This window comes from Pectinophora gossypiella, chromosome 13, assembly GCF_024362695.1.
Source record: "Pectinophora gossypiella chromosome 13, ilPecGoss1.1, whole genome shotgun sequence".
In the NCBI taxonomy this organism is placed as follows: Eukaryota; Metazoa; Arthropoda; class Insecta; order Lepidoptera; family Gelechiidae; genus Pectinophora; species Pectinophora gossypiella.
In genome coordinates, this window is record NC_065416.1 from 13,698,131 (window position 1) to 13,720,723 (window position 22,593).

Genomic DNA, 22,593 nt, shown 5'->3' on the forward strand with positions numbered 1-22,593 from the left:
CCTGACCTAAGCTCCAATGATTTCTTTACATTTCCTAAAATTAAAAAAGAAACTCTTCGCGGTCAAAGGTTCCAGTGCGGTGAAGAAGCGGCCAACGCTTTCAAGTCAGCCATTTTGAACACTTCTACTTTGGAGTGGAATAAATGTTAAATAATACCTGGTTCGAGCGAATGGAAAAGTGTATTAAACTTCGTGGTAAATACTCTTAAAAACAATAAGGGGAATTATTGAGGAATTAAAAAGACTTGACCCTTCCAGAGACTTGACTCGACTTAGAGCCACGTATGCTTGTCCTAATTCAAACAATTTTGAGCCCAAATATACTACTGCATGGTCGACTGTGCTGCCCTGCATATGTTATGTTATGTTAGTGGGCTCTGTTTTCCGCATTTAGACTCTAAGGTGGCCCATTATGCGTGTAATTGTTGACTACGTAAGCCAACCTATCTCCTTCCAGAAGCTCAGAAGCCTCCTGGGGATTTCACAGGCTTCGCGGAGCGACCCCACCCAGCGATCCACTGTGCTGCCCTGCATAATATGGACGGTGGATGACAATGACAAAATTAAGGGCAACATCCTTCTTTCAGGCATTTTGTAATATCGTCCATCTTGGATTTGAAATTTTGACATAATGACAGTATTCTACTAGTGTAGTCCTATCTTTGATACCCATATTGAGGGGGTTGTGGAAAAATATGTAATCCCCCATTATGTACCGGCTGCCATCTTAGATTTATAATGTTATTGATTTTATTATATTGTATTGACATCGGAATTAAAGGTGCGTACCAAATTTCAGATCAACCTGACAACAGGAAGGTACTTAAATTGCAATATCTAATTTTGATACAAATATACCGTACGGGTTTAGCTAAATAAAACCGTTTAACCCTTTCACGGACAGAGACCATGGGTCATTGGTGGTTCATAATAGGTAGTATGGCACCTTGGAATCGGAACGTCCGTATACGTTCTGTCTTTGAAAGTGTTAAAAAGAAACTTTTACAAACAGATAACGGGTTGTACGCTATTATTTATATTTTATGAAACTTTATTTCTGGCACTTCAGTATTTTAATAGCCATTTTTATAAATCAATTGAAGTAATAAGTAGTTTAAAGAGGTATTAAGAATAATTATTTGTCTCTTACGTCTTTTTACCCATGTAAGATATTACAAAAACTTACTTTAAAGAATTTTTGGTGAACTGACATAATCAATCGATCACTTTGTAGGCAATTTTTACATAATGAGAGCAGATGTGTAAAAGTCGTTACAGTAACTTTTACTCCGCTAACATTACAGTATTATTATATTTAAAGAAATATTATCGTTCTCGTATGCATTGTCGTAAGAGCTGTAAGTAATTTTGCTTCCAAATAATATTTTAACCAGATGGCGGTTAAGTAAATTTGCTTTACTGTAAACTGAAGTCATTTTTACGTAAGCGCCACTATATCCTAAAATAGCAATCCAACAGTTATAATATGTATTGCTGGACATAGAAAATTAAAAAACAATGTAACCTTACTTTGACATCATCTAAATTGGATAATTGGGTAAAAAGTTATGATAAAAAAACGAAAAAATGAAACTTTAAACGGCTTTTTCTCGAAATGGCCTTTTGGCGATTACGTAATTTTGCCTTTCCAGTGACGATATATTTATATAAATATAAGGATGGAAGCAAGAGGGTCATTCCCGACACAAGTCTTTTTGGTACTTAATGGGAAGACTTATTCACATGTTGTTATGTTGATTTGGAAAATCAACTTTTTTTTGTAACCTTCACATGCTACGTAAAATTAATGTGTAAAAAATAAAAAGGCATGACACACTTACCAAGAAATGAGTTAGTTACTTCTAGGTTCGTTATTATTACACCTGCCTGAACAAGATAACATCTTGAGAATATTAATTTAAACAAAATCCTTATCTGGTTTTGTTTTTTAATTCGGTGCCATGAGAGCGGCGTAATGAAAATCTAAAATCTAGAGCTTCTTATCAATTTATTATTTAACTTTCGTACGAAGATCTTGTGGCAACAAATAAGAAACTAAATGAATATACTGCTTATCATCTTTATGGAGATTAGCAACGTCTTTTACAAATAGGTTGAACATTTATATTGTTTACTATAACGCCAAGGCGAATGTTTCTGTTACTAAGTACGCGCGTAAGTCTTGAATAGTATAAACCGTAATTTCCTTGAATATGATAACTAAGTAGTAAGTATGTAACTTAGATACATTTTTGCGTAAAGTGACGAAAGGTGATGCCTTAGATTCAAAAAGGCGCACAAGTAGTTTTCACTGTAAGGTAACGATATAGTATAATCAATGAAGGGTTTCACTTCTAACTTGCCAGGGACAGTTTCGATTTTGATGATTTTGCCTTAGCTTACTGTCCCTGGCAAATTAGAAGTTAGTTAGTTAGGAAACCTAACCTAAATAGTAGTAAGTAGTAGTTAGGGACAGGGGCTCCGACTTCATCAACTCCACTGATCTATAATTATTTGTTATGTTGTCCAACTTGCAGGCCAGCACTAGGCCTGGGCTACGCGAGCGTAGGGCTCCAGCACTCGCGGTCGGCCGTGCTGCACGCGCAGGTGCCGCCGCACTACCGCCCCGTGATGCCGGCCAACTCCATGCTGCTTAACAGCACCTCCAGCGGGAACGTGCCGCAAGCGGTGAGTCCTAAAGTAATTATCCATCTTATTATTATAGTTAATAATTAGTGTAATAAACAGTATACCGCCCCATCATAACTGGCAACTTTTTGCTGCTTAACTTGCAGCACGATAGCAACAGCACCTCGTAAGGTTTATTAACCATTTCATTTGCTTTTTATTGTATTTATTATTATGCCTAAGAAATTTAATTATTTGCAATAATATATTTTATGCTGTATTTTTGCTATATAGGTACGGTCACGAGTATCAATATGCATACATTTTGGTACCATGTCACATGTTTTTTTTCGACAAATTGCACTGTAAGTCTTACTAAATGACATATTATATTAGTGCGACAGAGTCCTAAAGTGGGTGCTCATGACTGTACTACTGAACGAATCATCTCTAGAAGATTCCTGGCTTTCTTAGGCTACTTTTCCACCAGAGCTGTGCGAGTTAGCTAAGCGGTGTGCGAGGAAAAAATCCACCAATAGAATCACTTCATTTTCCTAGCCTTGCTCAGCTCAGCTCTGGTGGAAAAGGGTTTAGCGAAGCGAGGTCATTCATACTAAACAAGCGAGAAATGTGTGCGTAGGATCGCACATTTGCGCATTTCGACAGCTCCTATACTTCATCGTACGAGACATTTACTTCGCACAGCTCTGGTGAAAACCCCTACACATTTCCACAGCACAACTACATCCTCGTACGACACATTTTACTCGCAAGCTCTGGTGGAAAAGCAGCCTTAGAGCACTTGATGAAGTCGCATAGCAAAACACTATTTCATAAGCCATCTTTGTAATATAACGAAAATAATAACACATACCTCAATTAATTTCCAGTCGGGTCCCAGGGTGCACTTCAAACTACAGCCACAGCAAGCGATCATCCCTGAGAAGAAGAAGTCGCCGCCATCTTCCCTGACCAATGGCAACGGGAAGAGCATCCGACCGCAATCGTTCACGCCAGGGTTGAAGCGATCCAAATCGCTGACGTCGGCAGACACCCTGGCTAGCGGCATGGCGGCGCTCGGACTCGCGGCTGATGCAGGCGACCTCGGCAGCTTCCCCCAAGAGATACAGGAGTGCATCGATAAGGCGCTTGAAGGTAAGATATTACGTAGTGAGTTAGCTAGCTCTTATGGGCAATAGGTTCGTCCCTCAGTTGATGGGAAACCAGGGGGCTAAAAAGGCCACATCGAAGCAATTAATCTAAGAAACAATATTGCAATTTGACATTTGCGCATATAAAAGTAAGTGCGCAATGCATACAAATGTCAAATGGCAATATTGCTTTTTTAGATGAATTACCTCGATGGTGTCTTTTTAACCCTCCAGGTACTTAGCACTGCAGGTTGATAGATGTGTTTGGGCTAATAAAGTAACTTAGATATTGGCGAATTCGGCATCAACAAACAAATTATCTATGGAAGTTGTTTAGAAATATTTTGTGACGTCCTCAATAAAGCGGTTAAAAGTCGTAGTCATTATTAGTTAGCACTTAATTAAAATAAAATAAAAAAAAATTATCGTCTTATACTGGCTTCTATTTTTAAATTCCATGTACTTAGCATGGAATTTAAAATACATCTTTGAACCAGTTACAGCTAGTACACGCTAGTCACCTTTCCTTCCAGATCCAAACTCAGTAAGCGCCCGCACGCTGATGGATGCGGTGGGCCACCTGGTGTCGCGCGCGGTGGAGTCCCCGCGGTACGCGCTGCCGGCGGCGCGGCGCTGCATCGCCGTCGTGGAGCGCGAGCAGACCGAGACCTTCCTCGAGTCGCTGCTCAACACGTGCCAGCAGTGGTACCACGACCGAGAGAAGGTGGGTAGCCGATGCGAACTGTATTGTAACAATGGGAAGACCAGGTTGTTTGGGACGTGGCGCATTAACTACTTGGCGGGACAAATGGGAAGCGCTGAAGGCTCTCATTCGGGGGGAGATCCAGGAGAAGATATTGTAGTGGTAACCACATAAGATCGTTTCTCTTTTAAATCCTCTGTCCTTGATCGAACTTTGCGATCGTCCCACACCTTATCCCTTAATATCCCTGTCCATTCCACTGACTTTTATTCTTGCTCTTTCACTTTGCGGGCTGTCCGGTTGTGGAACTCTCTACCTGAGACTGTCAGGAGGGCTCCTTCTCTGGACTCTTTCAGGGCAAGAGTGAAGGCGCTCTTCCTGCAGGCATAACTTGGAAGTGTTTTTTTCTTATTCTCCTTATATGTATTATTATATTGTATAGGCTATTTGTATGTATGTATATGTGTGTATGTATGTATGTGTGTATGTATGTATGTGTGTATGTATGTATGTGTGTATATATATATATATTATTATATATATATTATTTATTATTACTATTTTCTTATTTTATTTTTCTTTTTATTATTGTTCGTGTCATTATATGTTTATTGCACCAGCCCGTGCTCCAATGCATTAACTTCTTTCACCCTAAGGTTGCCTGGCAGAAATTGCTATTTAGCAATAAGGCCGCCTATTGTACTTATGTTTTTATTCGTATGTTTATGTCCTTTGTATATGTCGTTGTGCAATAAAGTATTATTGATTGATTGATTGATTGATAAGTTAACACGTCCAAGAAAGTTTTATGTATATATTTCCCACCGAATTAAGCAGAGACTATGGAATTCCATTTGCTTCGGTCCTGACACACTTTTTCATACTATTAAGGTTAATGACCCGTGGGCAGTGAAGACTTCATCTACTGCCGCACAAAATGTAGTCTACAGTTCAATCCAAATGATTCGCGCTAAAAATACAGGATCAGCACGGCAAACGTGTCGCGCGCGGCGCCAATTATGTCCGATCGAGGGTTTCAACCAATAGACGCAGGGAATATCCTATCTACGTAGGTAGACGTAATACGGCACAGTTGCTGTGTCATGTCAGACTAAAATGAAGGTAACCGATGACTGGTGACTGTTTCTTTCAGTGGGCCATAGCAAAAACTGTTCGAGAACCATAGACTCTATTAAGGACATAATGTGCCGTAACTGGAATGATCTATTATAGATAAACTCGTAGAAGGTTATTAACCAAGTACGGCCTCCGTGGTCCAATGGTTGAGCGTTCTGCCCACGATCCGGAGGTACCGGGTTCGAATCCCTGTGGGGACAAATCACTTTGTGATCCCTAGTTTGATTAGGACATTGCAGGCTGATCACCCGTTTGTCCAGAAGTAAGATGATCCGTGTTTCGGAAGGCACGTTAAGCCGTTGGTCCCGGTTACTACTTAATGGTGTAAGTAAATAGTCGTTACGTGAGCCATGTCAGGGGCCTTTGGCGGCTCAATAGTAACCCTGACACCAGGGTTAATGAGGTTGCTGGTCATCTACCTCACAACCCATACGATAGAAGATTAACCAAGTTGTTTCACCGATTCCAGCTTCTGGGCGCAGTAGTGGGCGGCGGGCGGCCGCGGCTGATGGCATTCCTGTCGTTCCTGCTGGAGATGTACTGCCAGCTGCGGCGCCGCGCCATACAGCGGCGCGCGGCGTCCGCGCAGCCGGGCCAGGTGCTGCTGACGCTCATCTGCAAGTGCTGCGAGGACTGCATCCGCCAGGCTGTGCCGTCACCCAGCGACGTGAGTGACACACTTCTGCCCTTCTAAGGAGAAAGTCCGTTAAGTGACATTTGCCCATTTATATACGTGTACGAGTACTCAACCAATCCTACACATAGAATAAGGAATCATATTACTTTACAAAAGTAGTTTTTCAAGTTATTTGATCTTTCTCGAAATGTACTTTTGTCAGTTAACGACCTTTTAGGTTGCTTTTCCACCAGAGCTGTGCGAGGTAGAAAAAATCCACCAATAGAATCACTTCATTTTCCTAGCCTCGCTCAGCTCAGCTCTGGTGGAAAAGGATTTAGCGAAGCGAGGTTATTCTACATACAAAACAAGCGAGAAATGTGTGCGAAGCATCGCACATTTGCGCATTTTGATAGTTCCGCTACACTACATCGTACGAGACATTTACCTCGCACAGCTCGGTGGAAACCCCTACACATTTCCACAGCACAGCTACATATCTTCGTACGACACATTTTAATTTTACTCGCACAGCTCTGGTGGAAAAGCAGCCTTAGCGTATGAGGACAGTTGGTTTTCTTCTGTCGCGTGGGTTGTGTCAGGGTTACTATTGAGCCGCAAAAGGCCGTAACATGGCTCAGTATTCGTTACTATGTCACCCTGTATGTTATGATATCAATGATGATCCTTTTTCCTTTTCCAGACGGAGAACCTGTTCTTCGTGCTGACCTACATCGGCCGGGACCTGGAGCAACAGTTGCCAGGCGACCTGGAGCGCCTCCTGACTGCCGTCCGCGACGCCTTCCTCAACACGGCGGCTGCGCCCTCCATCCGCCGCACGCTGCTGCAGCTCATAGAGCTACACGCCTCTCGCTGGCAGCTACCTGGATGTGCCGTTCTGTACTACTACCCTTCATCTAAATAGTAAGCCTATCTAGCTCTTGTCTTAATAAGTCATAAGCCAAGGTTGAAAGTGGTAGGAGAGTAAGGTCTGATCGTTGTAGAGATAGCTTTTCGCGTTCTTTTACTGTTCCTCGCCTAAAGAGTAAGGCAAATGAGGGGTTTAGGTCAAGATCCAAGGATTTAGAGCAGGAAAACAAGGTATGAGGATTATATCAGCTCATAGCTACGTGCCTCACGCTGGCAACAAGGCAGTTGCGTTGTTCTACTAAAGTACGACCTTTTCATAGATCACATTAGACAGCATCGGATTCATAATAAATGGAAGCCAGCAAGAAAAATTAAACCTTAAAACTATTAGGTTAAGGAAACGTCAAATGTGGTCTATTTCATTGGCCCTACTTCACTAGCCTATTCTTGTCTTAAGCCTATGTGGTTAAGCCTAAAAATTTAAGTGGTAGGATATTAGAGGATGAATTTCGGCAGTGTTAACCTACCTACTTTAATGCGGATTTTTATACCACGATGGCGATAGAGAGATGTATGCGGTAAATGTATTAGGTCCGTCATACCTTGATTCCTGCCACAAAATCGTACAGAACGTAAACTTACACGTCAAGCCACAGACACAGTTGATTAAGACTCCTGCAGTGCTGCAAAATCTGCGAGTGGAGAAAGTTCTGAACGACCGTTGCTTAGCGGCTCGATTGCGAAGTAGAATCTAACGAATAGTCGAGCGATTAGTTGTCGGACGGTTGATAGAAATAATATGTCATGGGCAGCTTGTCTTCGTATGCAGCTATTGCGTGAAGGGTATCCGTAATTCTAGGTATTCTGTAGATAACTAGTTTACAAAGTATACAAGCATTTCGAGTGTTTGGAATTTGGTCTTCATAGTTTGCGTTAGTTGTTTCATAATCGTATCTCTTATGCATATTTATAGGCATGATGCTGCCATAAGCTCATTATTGTGCCTGTATCGTTATTAGAACATTACACCAATGTGAAGGTCTGAAATATTGATCATTTGATTAGGTGGTCCTAGTTCAAGGCATCTTGTTGTGGACTTGAACAGTGAGAATGTAAGTGTAAACTAAAGTAAGGTTTTAGTAAAATTTAGCCTAAGGTGGTTTTAGTAGAGGAGCGATATATGCCTTAAAAGTATTAAAAGAGTACGTGTAAAATAAGTAGTTTAGACAAAATTATCGATGTACATTACTATACGATGGTCTTCGCATAGTATTTCGTGCATCGCATGTTTTGTCGACTTTTTATCTAACTTTTGCCATCTCGGTACAGTAGGCTCTAATGTTTTGCTTATTGTATAAGTTTACGCATTCAGACGCACTATGTGAGTGCAAGAGTCGAAATCAGAAGTTTATGGCAACGTCCAATCAACTGTATAATGATTTTATCGAGTGCACACATAAAGTCCATCTGATAGCAACCCTAATTTAAGTTTGCCTTAATTTATAAAGAACAACGCTTATGTCAAAGCATAATTGTTTTAGAATTACTGCACTCTGGAATTTAGTAATTCATTTAAATTATGTTTAATCTCATCTATCGTAAACTTTAATATCAATAATCTTCATCACCTATTGAGCGGTTTGACTGAAGTTCGTGAGAACTGTTTCAATGTTATTGCTTGTGATATTATTTTAAATTTAAGTTTATTTAGTATCTGAATCTTCTCTGTCCTAACCAAAGACTGTACTGACGTGGAGATTTCAATAATTTATTAACAAGTTTGTAACCACTCGAAAGTTGTTGAAGCTGGACCAAATTGTTTCGTTCGTCGTCTCTGGCGCAGCTCGGCTGACGTAAGAGGCTGGGCGATGTTATCAGTGAATGTTTTCTGTTGTAAATTCATATAATTTAGTTATAGACTGTTGTGTGATCGCTACTTTATTATTATTATTATCAAATCTTATACCTTTTAACATAGATGAATAAACTATACTTAATACAGAAAAAAAATATAAAAAGACCATAAAATTCGTTATTACTTATTCACAATGCATTCATAGCGATGTAAGGTAATGGTATGTTTTTAGAAAAAAATCTAGACAAAACAACAAAAAAATGGTGCTAACAAAATATTGGTGTATTATATAGTTACTCGGCTGCGGGCAATTACTTCTCGTTACCGCTATAATTTTGTACCTACGTAAACCAATAAACTTAAATATGTAAATGGTGTTTTATTTATTGCGTAGTTGTTAATAGTATAGTAGCCAATAGTAGTTACCTAATAGTATCCATACACACTTGAGGAGCTCGGTAGCATCGAAGCATTTCATCTAAGAAAGCAATATTGCAATTTGACATTTGTGTGCATTGCGCACTTACTTTTATATGCGCAAATGTCAAATTGCAATATTGCTTACTTAGATGAATTGCTTCGATGTGGCCATTTTAACCCCCCTGTAAAATCATTTTTGACGTGACGTCGCGTCGCCGTGGCAATAAGAAGACCCATAATTTTCTTTAATAACTTAATACTGTTGGAAACATTTGGCTATTTAATTTAAATTGGTCATTTTAATTATTTACGAACGTGGACGAAGGGGATAGTACACGGGGAAAAAATCCCCATGGTTCACCTGGGTGGACTACGAGGGTAGACCGCGGGTAATAGAGATCAAAGAGGCAGAACAGTTTCTGCAGAATTGTAACTAGGGATAATAGCCAGTGACGTCATCTGTCCCTCTGTCACGACATTGTTCTTCAAAACACTCCTTCTCTCGTGTGGGCTGTGAGGTGGATTACCAACCTCATCAACCCTAGTGCCAGCGTTACTATTGAGTCGCCAAAGGCCCTTGACATGACTCATGTAACTACTTACATCAGTAAGTAGTAACCGGTACCAACGGCTTAACGCACGGATCATTTTACTTTCGGACAATCAGGTGATCAGCCTGCCCGTAATGTCCTAACCAAACTAGGGATCACAAAGTAATTTTTTGTGACATTTTTGAATAATTATTTAGGTACCCGAGCAATGAGAAACGATGTAATTTTCGTATTAATTTGACTTGACCGTTATTCGAAGCTTATGCTTAATTGAGATAGGCACTACGTTTCCCGTCTTAACCTTCTGTCTCTTTCTATCTTCCTATGCCTATTTTCTGTCTCTTTCTTACGTAGCATCACCAGGCAGTGGGGGCACTCAGTTGAGTAGAACCCCAACTTTATTTCTTCATTGGCGTCTTGTTTCCCGTCGTGTGCGGTCGTGCTCACTACCACCAATACTACTTGGTTCAATAATCTTGGATAAGTGTACCGAAATATTATTATATACGATTGCTAGTCTGGTAACTTGGTTACAAGGTGAATTTAAAGGATATTAGAGGTAAGTTTGAATCTCTGATTACCTATTTGAAAATTGAAGTGCCTTTTTAACGGAATCAAAAAATATTTGAAGTATAACGGTTTTGTACACGTGTAAAATTATATATTTCAAAGGTGAACTTTGAACTTACAATTGTGTTGGACAGTATTAATTTTGAATTCTAACGGTTTTTTCTTTGGAATCGAGCAATTGTAACGTAATTTTAACGATTATTCGTTCGAGTTCATGTTATAATATAAATAATAATTATAATTTTTTTTTTTTTTGTTTGATCAATTCTAATGGTTTTTTCTTTTGGATTAAGCAATTTGTAACGAAGTTTTTAATAATTATGAAATTGTTCGAGTTTTGATATGATTTTTTGATAATTCTAACAGGTTTTTTTTTTGGATCGGGCGACTGTAACGTTATTGAAACGATCTTTCGTTTGAGTCTGCTGTTATTTACGGTTTACTTATTTAGTTATTTTTGCCGATTTTAATATCTTTTTCTGATTTTAGTATGGATGAAGGTAATAAAAAACCCGATGATACAATTTTACCGGGATCTTCCCGATCCCCTCTACGACGATTATCATCTACAAGTTCGAGCTCAAATAGTAGTAGCAGTGAAAGCAGCTCTTCTAAATCTTCCTCTGAATCCAGTACCCCGAGGCGGAAGCGAAGCCATAAGAAGGGTAAAAAGAAAAAGGGGGGGAGACGTAAGCGCAGTTCAGAGAAAGTACACAAGCTTTCAAAGCAAGTTCGCGCTCTTCAAAAGCAATTAATTGCGAAGGATCATCAACCTAGGGTGAGTCAGAACTTCTATCACGATTCCTTATCACTTTGTTCCGATGTAAGTGGCAATCTTTACGAAAATTTGGATGATTGTGAAGTAAATAACGACACTCGTGATAATGACGATTTTACGTTTAATATTGCAACCAAATTAAAGGAACCATCTGTGCCCAAGACTCCAGAATCCTATTTAAAAATGTTATGCGATGTACAACATTTGGACAGTAAGGAATGGAACGAAATTAGATACTCAGATACTCAAAGGACTTATAATCTTTCACCAGGATTTACTAATATTGAAATGAATGAAGAAGTCAAAGGTTATGACTCTCAACGACATCTACTTTATTCCGACAAAGCCTATGCTGCTTTAACTATGTGCATTCTTAAACAAAGAGAAGCACTGCAAAGTGTTCTTCGTGACTTGTTGTTATGGGCTAGGGAGTCTGACTCCTTTAGTTACGCAGCCTTTAGTGATAAGATTAATGAGATTTTTTCCACAGGAGAATTTCACAAAACTTCTTCAGATTTACTTCAGCTAGTTTGTGGCCATCGCGCCGAAATAATACAGATGCGAAGAGATTGCGTGACTAAGCAAATAAAAGACCCGCTCGTGAAAGCCACCTTGCGAAAGATACCACCTACTTGCACCAACTTGTTCCATGCTGAGAAGTTTACTGCTGCCATTGAGAAAGCTGGTGGAGTGCGGAAATGTTTTTGGCAACGACAAAAGTCTAGGAATACCTCTGCCCCGCAGGCTGGGAACACGATAGCTCAAGTCTCTTCGCAAGGGACAGCGACTCGTAACAAACCCTCGCAGGGTTATTACAGTGCTTACAATAAAGCGTTCAATGGAAATCCACCCCCGCAGGGTGATTATAATGTTCATTATCATGCACAAGGACAAAGCTATCAGTCGGCTGCACCAAATAATCGAGGCTCCTTTCGTGGGCGCTCATACCGAACCAATGCCAGACCTCAGGGTCAGTCCAAATCCCAAGGGTATAAACGCACATCCTCGCCATCAGGTAATAACAACGACAACAAGCGACGTAGAAATTGACTCGGAGCAATTCAGGGCAGGCCGTCTCTCAAATTTTCGAATGAAATGGGAACATATGGGGGCACCGGATTACTTATTAAAAATTATAGAGGGGTATCGCATACCCTTTCACAGCAAGCCTCCATTGGTTCATCCAGATGCGTTCAAAGACAAGTTGAAGGTGCCAGTATCAGACGAAATGACGCTAGTCATAGAGCAACTGAAAAACCAAGGTGTTCTCGTAAAAGCCAAATTATCTTCAAGCTTCCTGTCCTCCATGTTTCTTGTTCCCAAGGCAGACGGCTCGGCTCGACCTATCTTCAACCTGAGAGGGCTCAATCAATTTGTTATAACAGACAAATTCAAACTTATAAATGCAGCTCGGGTACCGGACTTTCTACAGGCAAGAGATTGGCTATGCAAAATAGACCTTTCTCAAGCCTACTTTCATCTCCCTGTAGCCCGCAGCCACAGGAGGTTCCTCCGTCTCCTGTATCACGGAGAATTACTCGAGATGACTTGTTTGCCTTTTGGCCTAAGTACAGCACCCAAAACATTCGCCACTCTAACCAATTGGGTTGCTCAGGTAATAAGAGGGATGGGGATAAGAGTTCTGGTATATTTAGACGATTTTCTTTTGGCCGACCAGAGCAAAGAGTTACTCCAAAATCATGTCGGCGTAGTTATCAGGCTTCTGAAGGAGCTGGGCTGGTTTATCAATCGAGAAAAATCTGTTCTTCTCCCAACCAAAGAGTTGGTGTACCTGGGAATCCAGTGGAATCCTTGGGAGAACCAGAAACGTCTGCCCAAAGAAAAACTGTCCCTCCTTTTAACCAAACTTGGTCAAATGATTTGTCAAGGACGTACCACGCTCAGAGACCTTCAGAGTCTCGTAGGGCTTCTCAACTTTGCCAGTTTTACTGTACCCATGGGCAGACTAAACTACCGAGCCCTGTTAAGTCTCTTGAACACCATGCTCAAACAGAAAGCGGTAAAAGTTCGACCACTACCATTTCGGGCCATGGAGAACCTAAAGTGGTGGATACAGAATTACAAGCGTCCAACGGCGATTCACTTGCCACCGCCATCGCACTTCCTCACCACCGACGCTTCCGACATTGCTTGGGGAGCGCGACTGGACAACTGGTCACTGACGGGTTTTTGGACCAATTCCGAAAAAGACCTACACTGCAACCTAAAGGAGATGCTGGCAATTTTAAAAGTTTTACAAGATCACTGTCAGCTCCTGAGTCGCAAAACGTTATTAATACAGTGCGACAACAAAACTGTAATCGCATATATTCGACATCAAGGAGGCACCAAATCGTCTGCTTTAATGCACTTGACCCTTCAGTTATTTCAAATCCTGGACCAGTATCAAATTCATATAAAGATTTTTCACATTCCGGGTATATACAACGGGCATGCCGACCGTCTGTCGAGACTTCGTCTGACTCCGGAATGGCACCTTCTTCAGGGTTGCACGGAGAAGATATTCGCGAAATGGGGAATACCAGTAGTGGATTTGTTTGCGTCCAGTCGCGCACACGTGGTACTGAATTACGTCTCACTGGATCTACGCGATCCCCAGGCGCTGTTCTACGACGCATTCTCCCGGAGTTGGGATTATCCCCTGGCATGGGTGTTCCCTCCGCCATATCTGATACCCAGGGTATTGAGCCACCTCAATCAGGCACGAGGGATATACCTACTGGTAGCACCACGCTGGGAGAAAGTTTTTTGGCGAGCGGATATCAAAGCTCGCGCACTAACAGCCCCATTTTCCATCCGTCAGCTAGACAAAGTCTTGATCGATGTCATGACGGGCCTTCCACCTCCGAATGTACGCGAAATGACTCTGGAAGTGTGGAAATGTGGGGGTGGTCGGAGAGATTAATAGGATGGAATAGTAATCAGTTGGACCTTCTTTCGAAATCTTGGCGGCCCTCAACACGCAAGACATATAACGTCGCGTGGAAAAAATGGCTTGATTGGTCTCAGCGACATAAAATTGATCCTAAAAACCCCAAAGGATGTGAATTGGCGAGGTTTTTGTCGGATTTATATCTGATTTATAAATTATCATATAATTCCATTTTGGTACATAAGTCCGTTGTTTCCACTTTGTGTAATCCAGACATATCTGGCCAGTTAAGTGCTCACGTGTTGGTCAAGCAGGTATTAAAATCAATATCGTTACAAAAGATAGTTCAAAACAAACCTCCAGTTTGGGATATTGATTGTTTGGCTTTACATTTAGAAAAATACACGGTTGATCGCAATAATATTTTTCAAGTGCAAAGGCATACAGCTGCACTACTACTTTTATGTTCTGGGAGAAGAATACACGATCTGACACTGCTTTGTGTCGACTCTAATCATTGTACTCAAACTGATAATTTGTTTATTTTTTGGCCGGTGTTCGGGTCCAAGACTGATTCTTCGAACTACCGACAGTCAGGCTGGAAACTGCTGGCCAACTCGGAAAATGGACATCTGGATCCCGTTTTTTGGATCAAGCAAACGATTTCCTTGCTCCAGGAGCGTAGGCGGGTTGCAAAGTGTAATAATTTATTTGTTAATATAAGGGGTAATGCAAAGTCAGCCTCCAGAACGTTAATCGCTGGTTGGATAAAATCATTATTAAAAGAGGCGGGCATTACAGCCACGCCAGGCAGTATACGGTCTGCAGTGGCATCAAGGAACTGGCTAGACAATTATCCGCTAGAGGACATTCTAGCTAGGGGTAACTGGCGATCGCAAAATACTTTTTGCAAATTTTACAGACGGCATGTCATGCCAGGTCCATCTCATGCCTCTGTAACCACATTATTTGAACCGATTAACTGAACAAAAATATTAATTAAGTGAAAATCAAATAAGAATGTGCCTTTTTATTTCTTTTCTCGCTGTCGTTTTTGTACAATAGATAATAAAATTGATGCATAAAAAATATATACTTAAGGTAAAATATAGAGTGTTTCATTTATTGTAATATCCTAGTATCACATTGGCGTCTTTATCCAGTTTTTTTTTGACATCACCAGGCGATAACAAACAAGTCTCAATTAAGCATAAGCTTCGAATAACGGTCAAGTCAAATTAATAGAAGCGTTTTACCTACCAATAAAACGCATATTAATTTACTTACCTTATTCGAAGCTTATGACTCATCTCTACCTGGTGAATTTCGACTCAATGAAGAAATAAAGTTGGGGTTCTACTCAACTGAGTGCCCCCACTGCCTGGTGATGCTACGTAAGAAAGAGACAGAAAATAGGCATAGGAAGATAGAAAGAGACAGAAGGTTAAGACGGGAAACGTAGTGCCTATCTCAATTAAGCATAAGCTTCGAATAAGGTAAGTAAATTAATATGCGTTTTATTGGTAGGTAAAACGCTTCTATTAAAACTGTACAACGCCATCTATATTGGGACATAGCATGGTTGTAGAATGGATACCCTCATAGTAAAAAGCCATTGAAAAGAAATCCGCGGGACTTTTGTGGCTATTTCCACTTTTTTTACGGGGCTGGCTTAGTAGTCTTTTAAGCCTATAGCTGTTTTACGTTGTTGCCAGTGATCTGATGCATAGACTATAAACCCGAGCTATTCTGAAATCTGAAACTTAAAAGGTTCCTATTTTCGAATAATATACGAGCTATTTCCTAAGAAAAATGTTTTGAGAAGCTCTTTAATATTTATTTCCATTCAAACAAAGCATTGCATACTTTGATTGCATAAAAAGTTTCCGAACGCTTGTGGTTTCTGATTGGTTAAGCGCTTATCAATAATTTGCCGCTAACTTCACGTTTTCGCTCGCACTTGAGCGTCGTCTGCAGCGAACTTCATTCGTGTGCTTTGTGTTGTTCGCTGCGCTTGCCGACGAGCCCGTATGTAGCGCTTCGCCGCGAGTTTAGTGTAATGTGACCTGTTGATTGATAAATCATTGGTGTTTTGTGCTGTTATCTGTGATAAACATGACCTGATGCTGTTGGAATATGTGCATTGTGGTACAAGTTAAGTGTTTTGTGTAAAATGGGTTTGATAACTTCTCGGGAGCAGACGATGTTGGACGGACCGGTGGCGACTGCCAAGAGCAACCATGTACGTCAACCGTCGACTAGGAACCGCACGAAGCCTCCGATGCCGGATCGGGACGAGCTGGAGGGCCGCTTCATCAAAGTCCTGGTGAGTACTTGTCTCAAATTCGGTTAAAATCGACGCCGAAATTTACCGGTCTTTGTTTACAAACACGCACACAATTTTGTTTACAGCTCGTGTATGTTGTTAGTTTGTTACTTCGATGCGGGCGCTCCTTGTTAAACATTATTCACATATTTTGCGCTCGACACGAGCAATATAAAAAGTATCAACATAGCTTGTAAAACTTAGTTCTCGATATCTGTTGGTTATCTTCGCTAAATTAACATTTCGATCGGGTATCCATTTGCGTACTAGGTACTATACAAAAAACCATATCAGTTATATCCGACTATAAAAAATTCCTATTAGTTACCATGTGATCACCACAAAGAAACTATCTATCACTAAAGCTTATTATAAAAACCATACAGTATAAATATATAAGCGCTTTTGCAATCATCAAACTACAGATAAAATATAGTCCAGTGCCCTGCATATCCTTTTCCTCTTTCATCATGTTCCGGTAACATTATCTAGTAGACCATACAATATTCTACGAATTGTGACAGTTGATAAGAAATTAAGCATTCATTTCCTGTTTTTATCTGTCATGTCTACTACATGATAAATAAATGAGATTTTTGTGACTTGTTGTCATTGCTATTTAGAATTATGAAAACAAATGTGATTGCTATTGGAAAGGTCAACTAGAAATTATTAGAAGTAAAGTTGCACCGTGTTCATGTTGTATGAGTAGATACATATCTTATTTTTTTTTGTATTTCATTTATTATGAACAAAAAAACAGCTGTACATAACAGTTACCAACATTGTGTTATGCAAGATGATAAACAGCTGATGGCATTCTATGTTTTCACTCCTTTAATTAGCACAGAAGAGTAAATTCTTAAAGTGAAGAATTGTGGAGAAAATGCTTCTTAGTCCTACAAGAACAAAGGCAACATAAGGTTCTAACTTTATAACCATTTTCTCCACAATTCTTCACTTTTAGAATTTACTCTTCTGTGCTAATTAAAGGAGTGAAAACATAGAATGCCATCAGCTGTTTATCATCTTGTATAACTCAAAGTTGGTAACTGTTATGTACAGCTGTTTTTTGTCCTGTCATTAATGACAGGCTCCTATCACTAAGAATATACTGTATGTTACTTAAACTAACGCCTATTTCCCACTGGGGTAAGCAGAGACTATGAAATTCCATTTGCATCGATCCTGACATATTTCTCTAACCACACCATCACTAACTAACTCTATCAGGAACCAAAATTTAAAGAAAAATTTAAAAAAAACTTATTCTAATGCTACTAAATGTTAAAAAAAAAGCATGTGGGTATATGCTTATCAATACCCGCATTTAATAATAAATATTTGTAATGATAACACTATCACCAATAGCTTTTATTATTGAATGGCATGTGTGGTCATTATCATTAATTAAAAAAAAATATATATTAGCACAATCCTGTGGCTTTGGTTACTTAATGGAAATGGTTGATGAAATAACAACTTAATTTCGTCAAAATAAATTTACAAAGGGATTATGAAATTTAGCATTAATCTAAAGTCCCTTTGTAGATTGATCTGAAACTATCTTAGGATACAGACTCTGTAAATTAACAACATGTAAGATAACATCACGCCTGTATCCCCAAAGGGGAGGTACATACAGTCACACTTTAGGACTCTGTCGCACTAACATATTTGACATTTAGTGAGACTTACAATTCAATTTTTCAAAAAAGTTAATGTGACATGGTACCAAAGTGTATCATATTACTCGCCAGCAATTTTAAAGTCCCATATAATAGGGGATGAGATTGTTATCTGCTAAAGATATTATCTCTGCCCACCCCAAACATATATTAGTGTTATTACCCGACTGCGCCCGAAGACAGGTTACTAAATGTAAAAAAAATGAGAGTATTTATTTTGTGTTTAACACTGATGTTAAATGAAACATTAAAAAAGGTTTAAAATTACAATGAATAAATCTGACTAGACAATAGTCAGATTGCATGAATACAGCAGCTGAGTAGTTATCTAACTGCGCAAGACGGGGGCTGCGCAGGCGCCGCTTATCGCGTCACAGAGCCCCTCATTGATGTGCTATTTTTAACAAACAACTCGATGCCTGTAGCACTGCCCAGAATATACTGAGCCTTGACTCAACCAACCCTTTAATATCCAACTTATAGTTCTGAGTCAGTATTATTATTTCATTTATAGCTTCGTTTGTCCGTTCGTCTGTTGTTGTCGTTTGTTCACAATATAATCATATTTTACAATTTATGTATTTTTTTTTAAATTGTTATTTAAGTGTGTGTTTTTATAATGATATTTGCACGCCAAGTATCAACTACCGTTGATACGAAGTCCTAAGGTCGATCTGGCGAACCTTATAGTGACAAGGTATCAGCCTGTCTCCCATAATAATAGGCTAAACTAGTCAAATCAGTTACTTTTTACTAAACGTCAAAACACGAAATTACTATAGCATTTGCATGAAAAAGCACACTGTGACCTCATAGAAAAACGTGATAAAATGTCGTACTTATTACGTTTTTTTTTATTAAAATTCATAAAAAAGTTAAAAGAAAATGTATTTCGTTACTTTTAGATCTGTCTTTATTTAGTAATCATAATTTCATAGTTTATCTTGAACTAGTACACGACCCAATGGTCATAGGACACACTCTTTGTCAGATATTACACCGCCGAGAAGACAAGCAACCGAATGTGTTTTTTTTTATCGCGTATAACCCTGATAAGTTTCGGATTTCGATTTCTGCTAGCTATTTTCTTTAGACCGCAATTGAAGCGAACTTTAAAATCTTGATCGTTGTAACAGAAAGATCATTTTATATTTGTCTAGTAGCTGAGGCAGCAATTTTGCACTTATGCAGTAGTTTACGTCACACTATAAAGTAGAAATAGCTGATTGCAGAGTTATAGCTATTTCACAAGTAATGGGTTCTAAACTAGAGATTTATAAGTCTTATGTCATAAAAAATGTTATGCCAGGAGGTAGGGAGTTAGGAGAGCGTTTCATTTCAGCGAAAGTGACAGAATGTTTAAAATATTAACACTAAAATACAATGTATTATAGAACAATTTCGTGCAGGTATTATACTGGGCACATAAAATATTTGTTCAACTAATACAGGATTACTTCTTCTGCACTTTGGTACGATTTCGAGTTAGACCATTGACCGAAGACGATACTAAAGAATCTAATTATTTTATGCGTAGTTTTTTTTGTGTACAATACTCGTAAAGTACACTTAATTTGCGTGATGGTTGTGGAGTATGCTCCACCCATACCTCTTACAGATGAATGTGGGGAGGTTTGTGCCCAGCAGTGGGACGACAATGTCCTAACCAAACTAGGGATCACAAAGTAATTTTTGTGATATGTCCCCACCGCGATTCGTACCCGAGGCCTCCGGATCGTGAGTCCAACGCTCAACCATTAGACCAGAGAGGCCGTTAAGAAGAAGAAGAAGAATTATTATTGCACCATTATACTCGCTCCTTGTTCGAGACGGTTAACAGAGTAGTCTACGTCTTATGCTCCAGCATTCCCGTCTCGAACAAGGAGTTTCGTATCATTGAGATAGAACTTCACTTACAGCACACCGCGGACACTTCATACAAGCAACCTCGCTCTCCTCCTCCTACACAGACACTACATATTGACATTATCGTACACGCGCATCTATGTATGTGTGTGACGCCATACGATTCAAGTCTAAACTATGTTCGAGGGGGGTGAGGTAAACCTAGCTCAGACGCTGGTAGGGAGCGGAGATTCTTTATTCTATGCTTACAGCTAAGTTCGTTTAATCTCTTAATTATTTATAGTTATTACACCATGTTAAAAGAATTACAAACCTGTCAACTTTGATTTAGTGGGTATAAATAGCCACCATCAGCACAGAGGAAGATGTCATTTCACGAAGGTCCCGCGTCAAGTTTTAACGAGTAAATTGGCGTTGCTCATGCGTGAGTCACGGCTGTTTTTGACCTGTGCTCTTAGATCCAGGTCAGCAGAGGGCCTTGACGGCTATCAACCAATTAACTTGTCACCGATACAAGATAGGGCTCTCGAAATTACGAAAGAGCCCTTCGTTGGTTTGGTAAAGTATTGGATCTTACGGCAATCAGGTACGGACTATTATAGTATAAAAATTGTTCGTTAGTGCTTTGTGAGGCAAAACATTTCATGGTTCATAGTTATAGACTTAGCAATTGGCCCGAATAACAAAAAATGATCTGTATTTTTTCATATGTACGAAAACTAACATTATTTTTTATTAAATGTTTTTTAATTGTAATATAATATAATTACGATACTTTAAAAAATAATAAGCTTTAGAATTCCTATTTCAAAACTTGTAAATTGCAATTTACAAGTTGACTTGCACTATAATGAAAAAAAGTGTAAGGTCTATAACTTGTAAATAACTGCTACATTTTATAATTACTGAGCTATTAGCCACAGAGCAATCCAAATCTACTCTAGACGCGAGACCTTGTAATTTCCATCGTTTTTCTATAACCCCAAGGTTTCCACGGTACAGGTTTCCATTAATCATTGGACGTGGTAAGGACTGGCGTGGCGGCATTCCGGCGCGGGCGCACGCGTGCGCGCTTCTCTAGCTAGCTAGCCAACCGCGGTTACGCAAACTGCTCGCTGGTTGCGTCTAGCTCGTATAAAGTATAAGTATATGGCCGGAGATTATTCTGTTATGGGTTGTTTTTGCAGTACAATACAATAACTACATATCACATAAAACAAAACACAATAGGGAATCACTAATTATTTATTCTTCTTCTATCATGTGGGTTGTGAGGTGGAGTATCAACCTCATCAACCCTGGTGTCAGGGTTACTATTGAGCCACCAAAGGCCCCTGACATGGCTCATGTAACGACTACTTACTTACATCAGTATATAGTAACCAGGACCAACGGTTTAACGTGCCTTCCGATCACGGATCATCTTACTTTCGGACAATCTGGTGATCAGACTGTAATGTCCTAACCAAACTAGGGATCACAAAGTGATTTTTGTGATATGTCCCCACCGGGATTCGAGCCTGAGGATTTGCGTGAAAAAGCACACTGTGACGTCATAGAAAAAGCTGATAAAATGCCGGACTTATTATTACGCTTTTCTTGATTAAAATTATAAAATAAGATAAATAGAAAAAGGAAAATGTTTTTCGATAGTTTTAGATCTGTCTTTATTTAGTAATCAAAATTTCATAATAATTTATCTTGAACCTAGTACAGTCATGAGCAATATAATGTACCCACTTGGGGACTCTGTCGCACTAACATATTTGACATTTAGTGAGACTTACAGTTCAAATTGTCAAAAAAGTTAATGTGACATGGTACCAAAGTGTATACATATTAATGCTCGTGACCGTACACGACCCAATTGCTATTTGAAACTAGGGAAAATAATTCAATTTTCCTGCCAATTACCTAAGTTGTATGAGGTGATATCAACGGGCTTTAAATGCAGAGTTTTAAAATACCGTTGTGTGATTCACTAACGACAAAACAGGAAAAATACACAAAATTACCGCGTTATAGCTAATATTAGAGCTTTCAATGCAAAATTATTACACCAATTAAAGCAATATGTCTGACGTTCACTTTACACACCCAACTCACTCAATTCCCGCTAGCATCTTTACTTCTGTAATCGTTTATTTCGTTGTTCAACCCACACTATTATAACATAACATAACATAAACTGCCTATATACGTCCCACTGCTGGGCACAGGCCTCCCCTCAATCAACCGGAGGGGGTATGGAGCATCCACCACGCTGCTCCAATGCGGGTTGGTGGAGGTGTTTTTACGGCTAATAGCCGGGACCAACGGCTTAACGTACCCTCCGAAGCACGGAATCATCTTACTTTTTCGGACAATCAGGTGATTCCAGCCTGAAAAGTCCTTACCAAACAAAGGACACACAAAGTGATTTCGACAATGTCCCCATCGGGAATCGAACCCGGACCTCCAGATCGAGAGCCTAACGCTCTAACCACTAGACCACGGAGGCTGCCACACTATTATATTGTATTATAAATGCGAAAGTAACTC

At 39.6% G+C, this 22,593-nt stretch overlaps 2 protein-coding genes across 6 annotated transcripts in view; both read left to right on the forward strand.

Annotated features, from left to right (window-relative positions):
- The window catches only part of LOC126372157 (uncharacterized), a 56,892-nt gene extending 47,560 nt beyond the window's left edge, over positions 1-9,332 (forward strand). For 3 of the 4 annotated variants that reach the window (XM_050017789.1, XM_050017792.1, XM_050017790.1), the window contains exons 6-10: positions 2,538-2,700; positions 3,519-3,783; positions 4,313-4,503; positions 6,089-6,286; positions 6,939-9,332. In XM_050017789.1, the coding sequence (XP_049873746.1) occupies positions 2,538-2,700; positions 3,519-3,783; positions 4,313-4,503; positions 6,089-6,286; positions 6,939-7,160 (1,039 nt within the window). In that variant the 3' untranslated portion in view covers positions 7,161-9,332. The remainder of the gene's footprint in view (positions 1-2,537; positions 2,701-3,518; positions 3,784-4,312; positions 4,504-6,088; positions 6,287-6,938) is intronic. The other variant, XM_050017791.1, reaches the window with a different exon arrangement.
- Positions 9,333-16,147: 6,815 nt separating this feature from the next.
- LOC126372099 (formin-like protein) overlaps positions 16,148-22,593 on the forward strand; it is a 116,881-nt gene continuing 110,435 nt past the window's right edge. For both annotated transcript variants that reach the window (XM_050017646.1, XM_050017647.1), the window contains exon 1: positions 16,148-16,498. In XM_050017646.1, the coding sequence (XP_049873603.1) occupies positions 16,346-16,498 (153 nt within the window). In that variant the 5' untranslated portion in view covers positions 16,148-16,345. The remainder of the gene's footprint in view (positions 16,499-22,593) is intronic.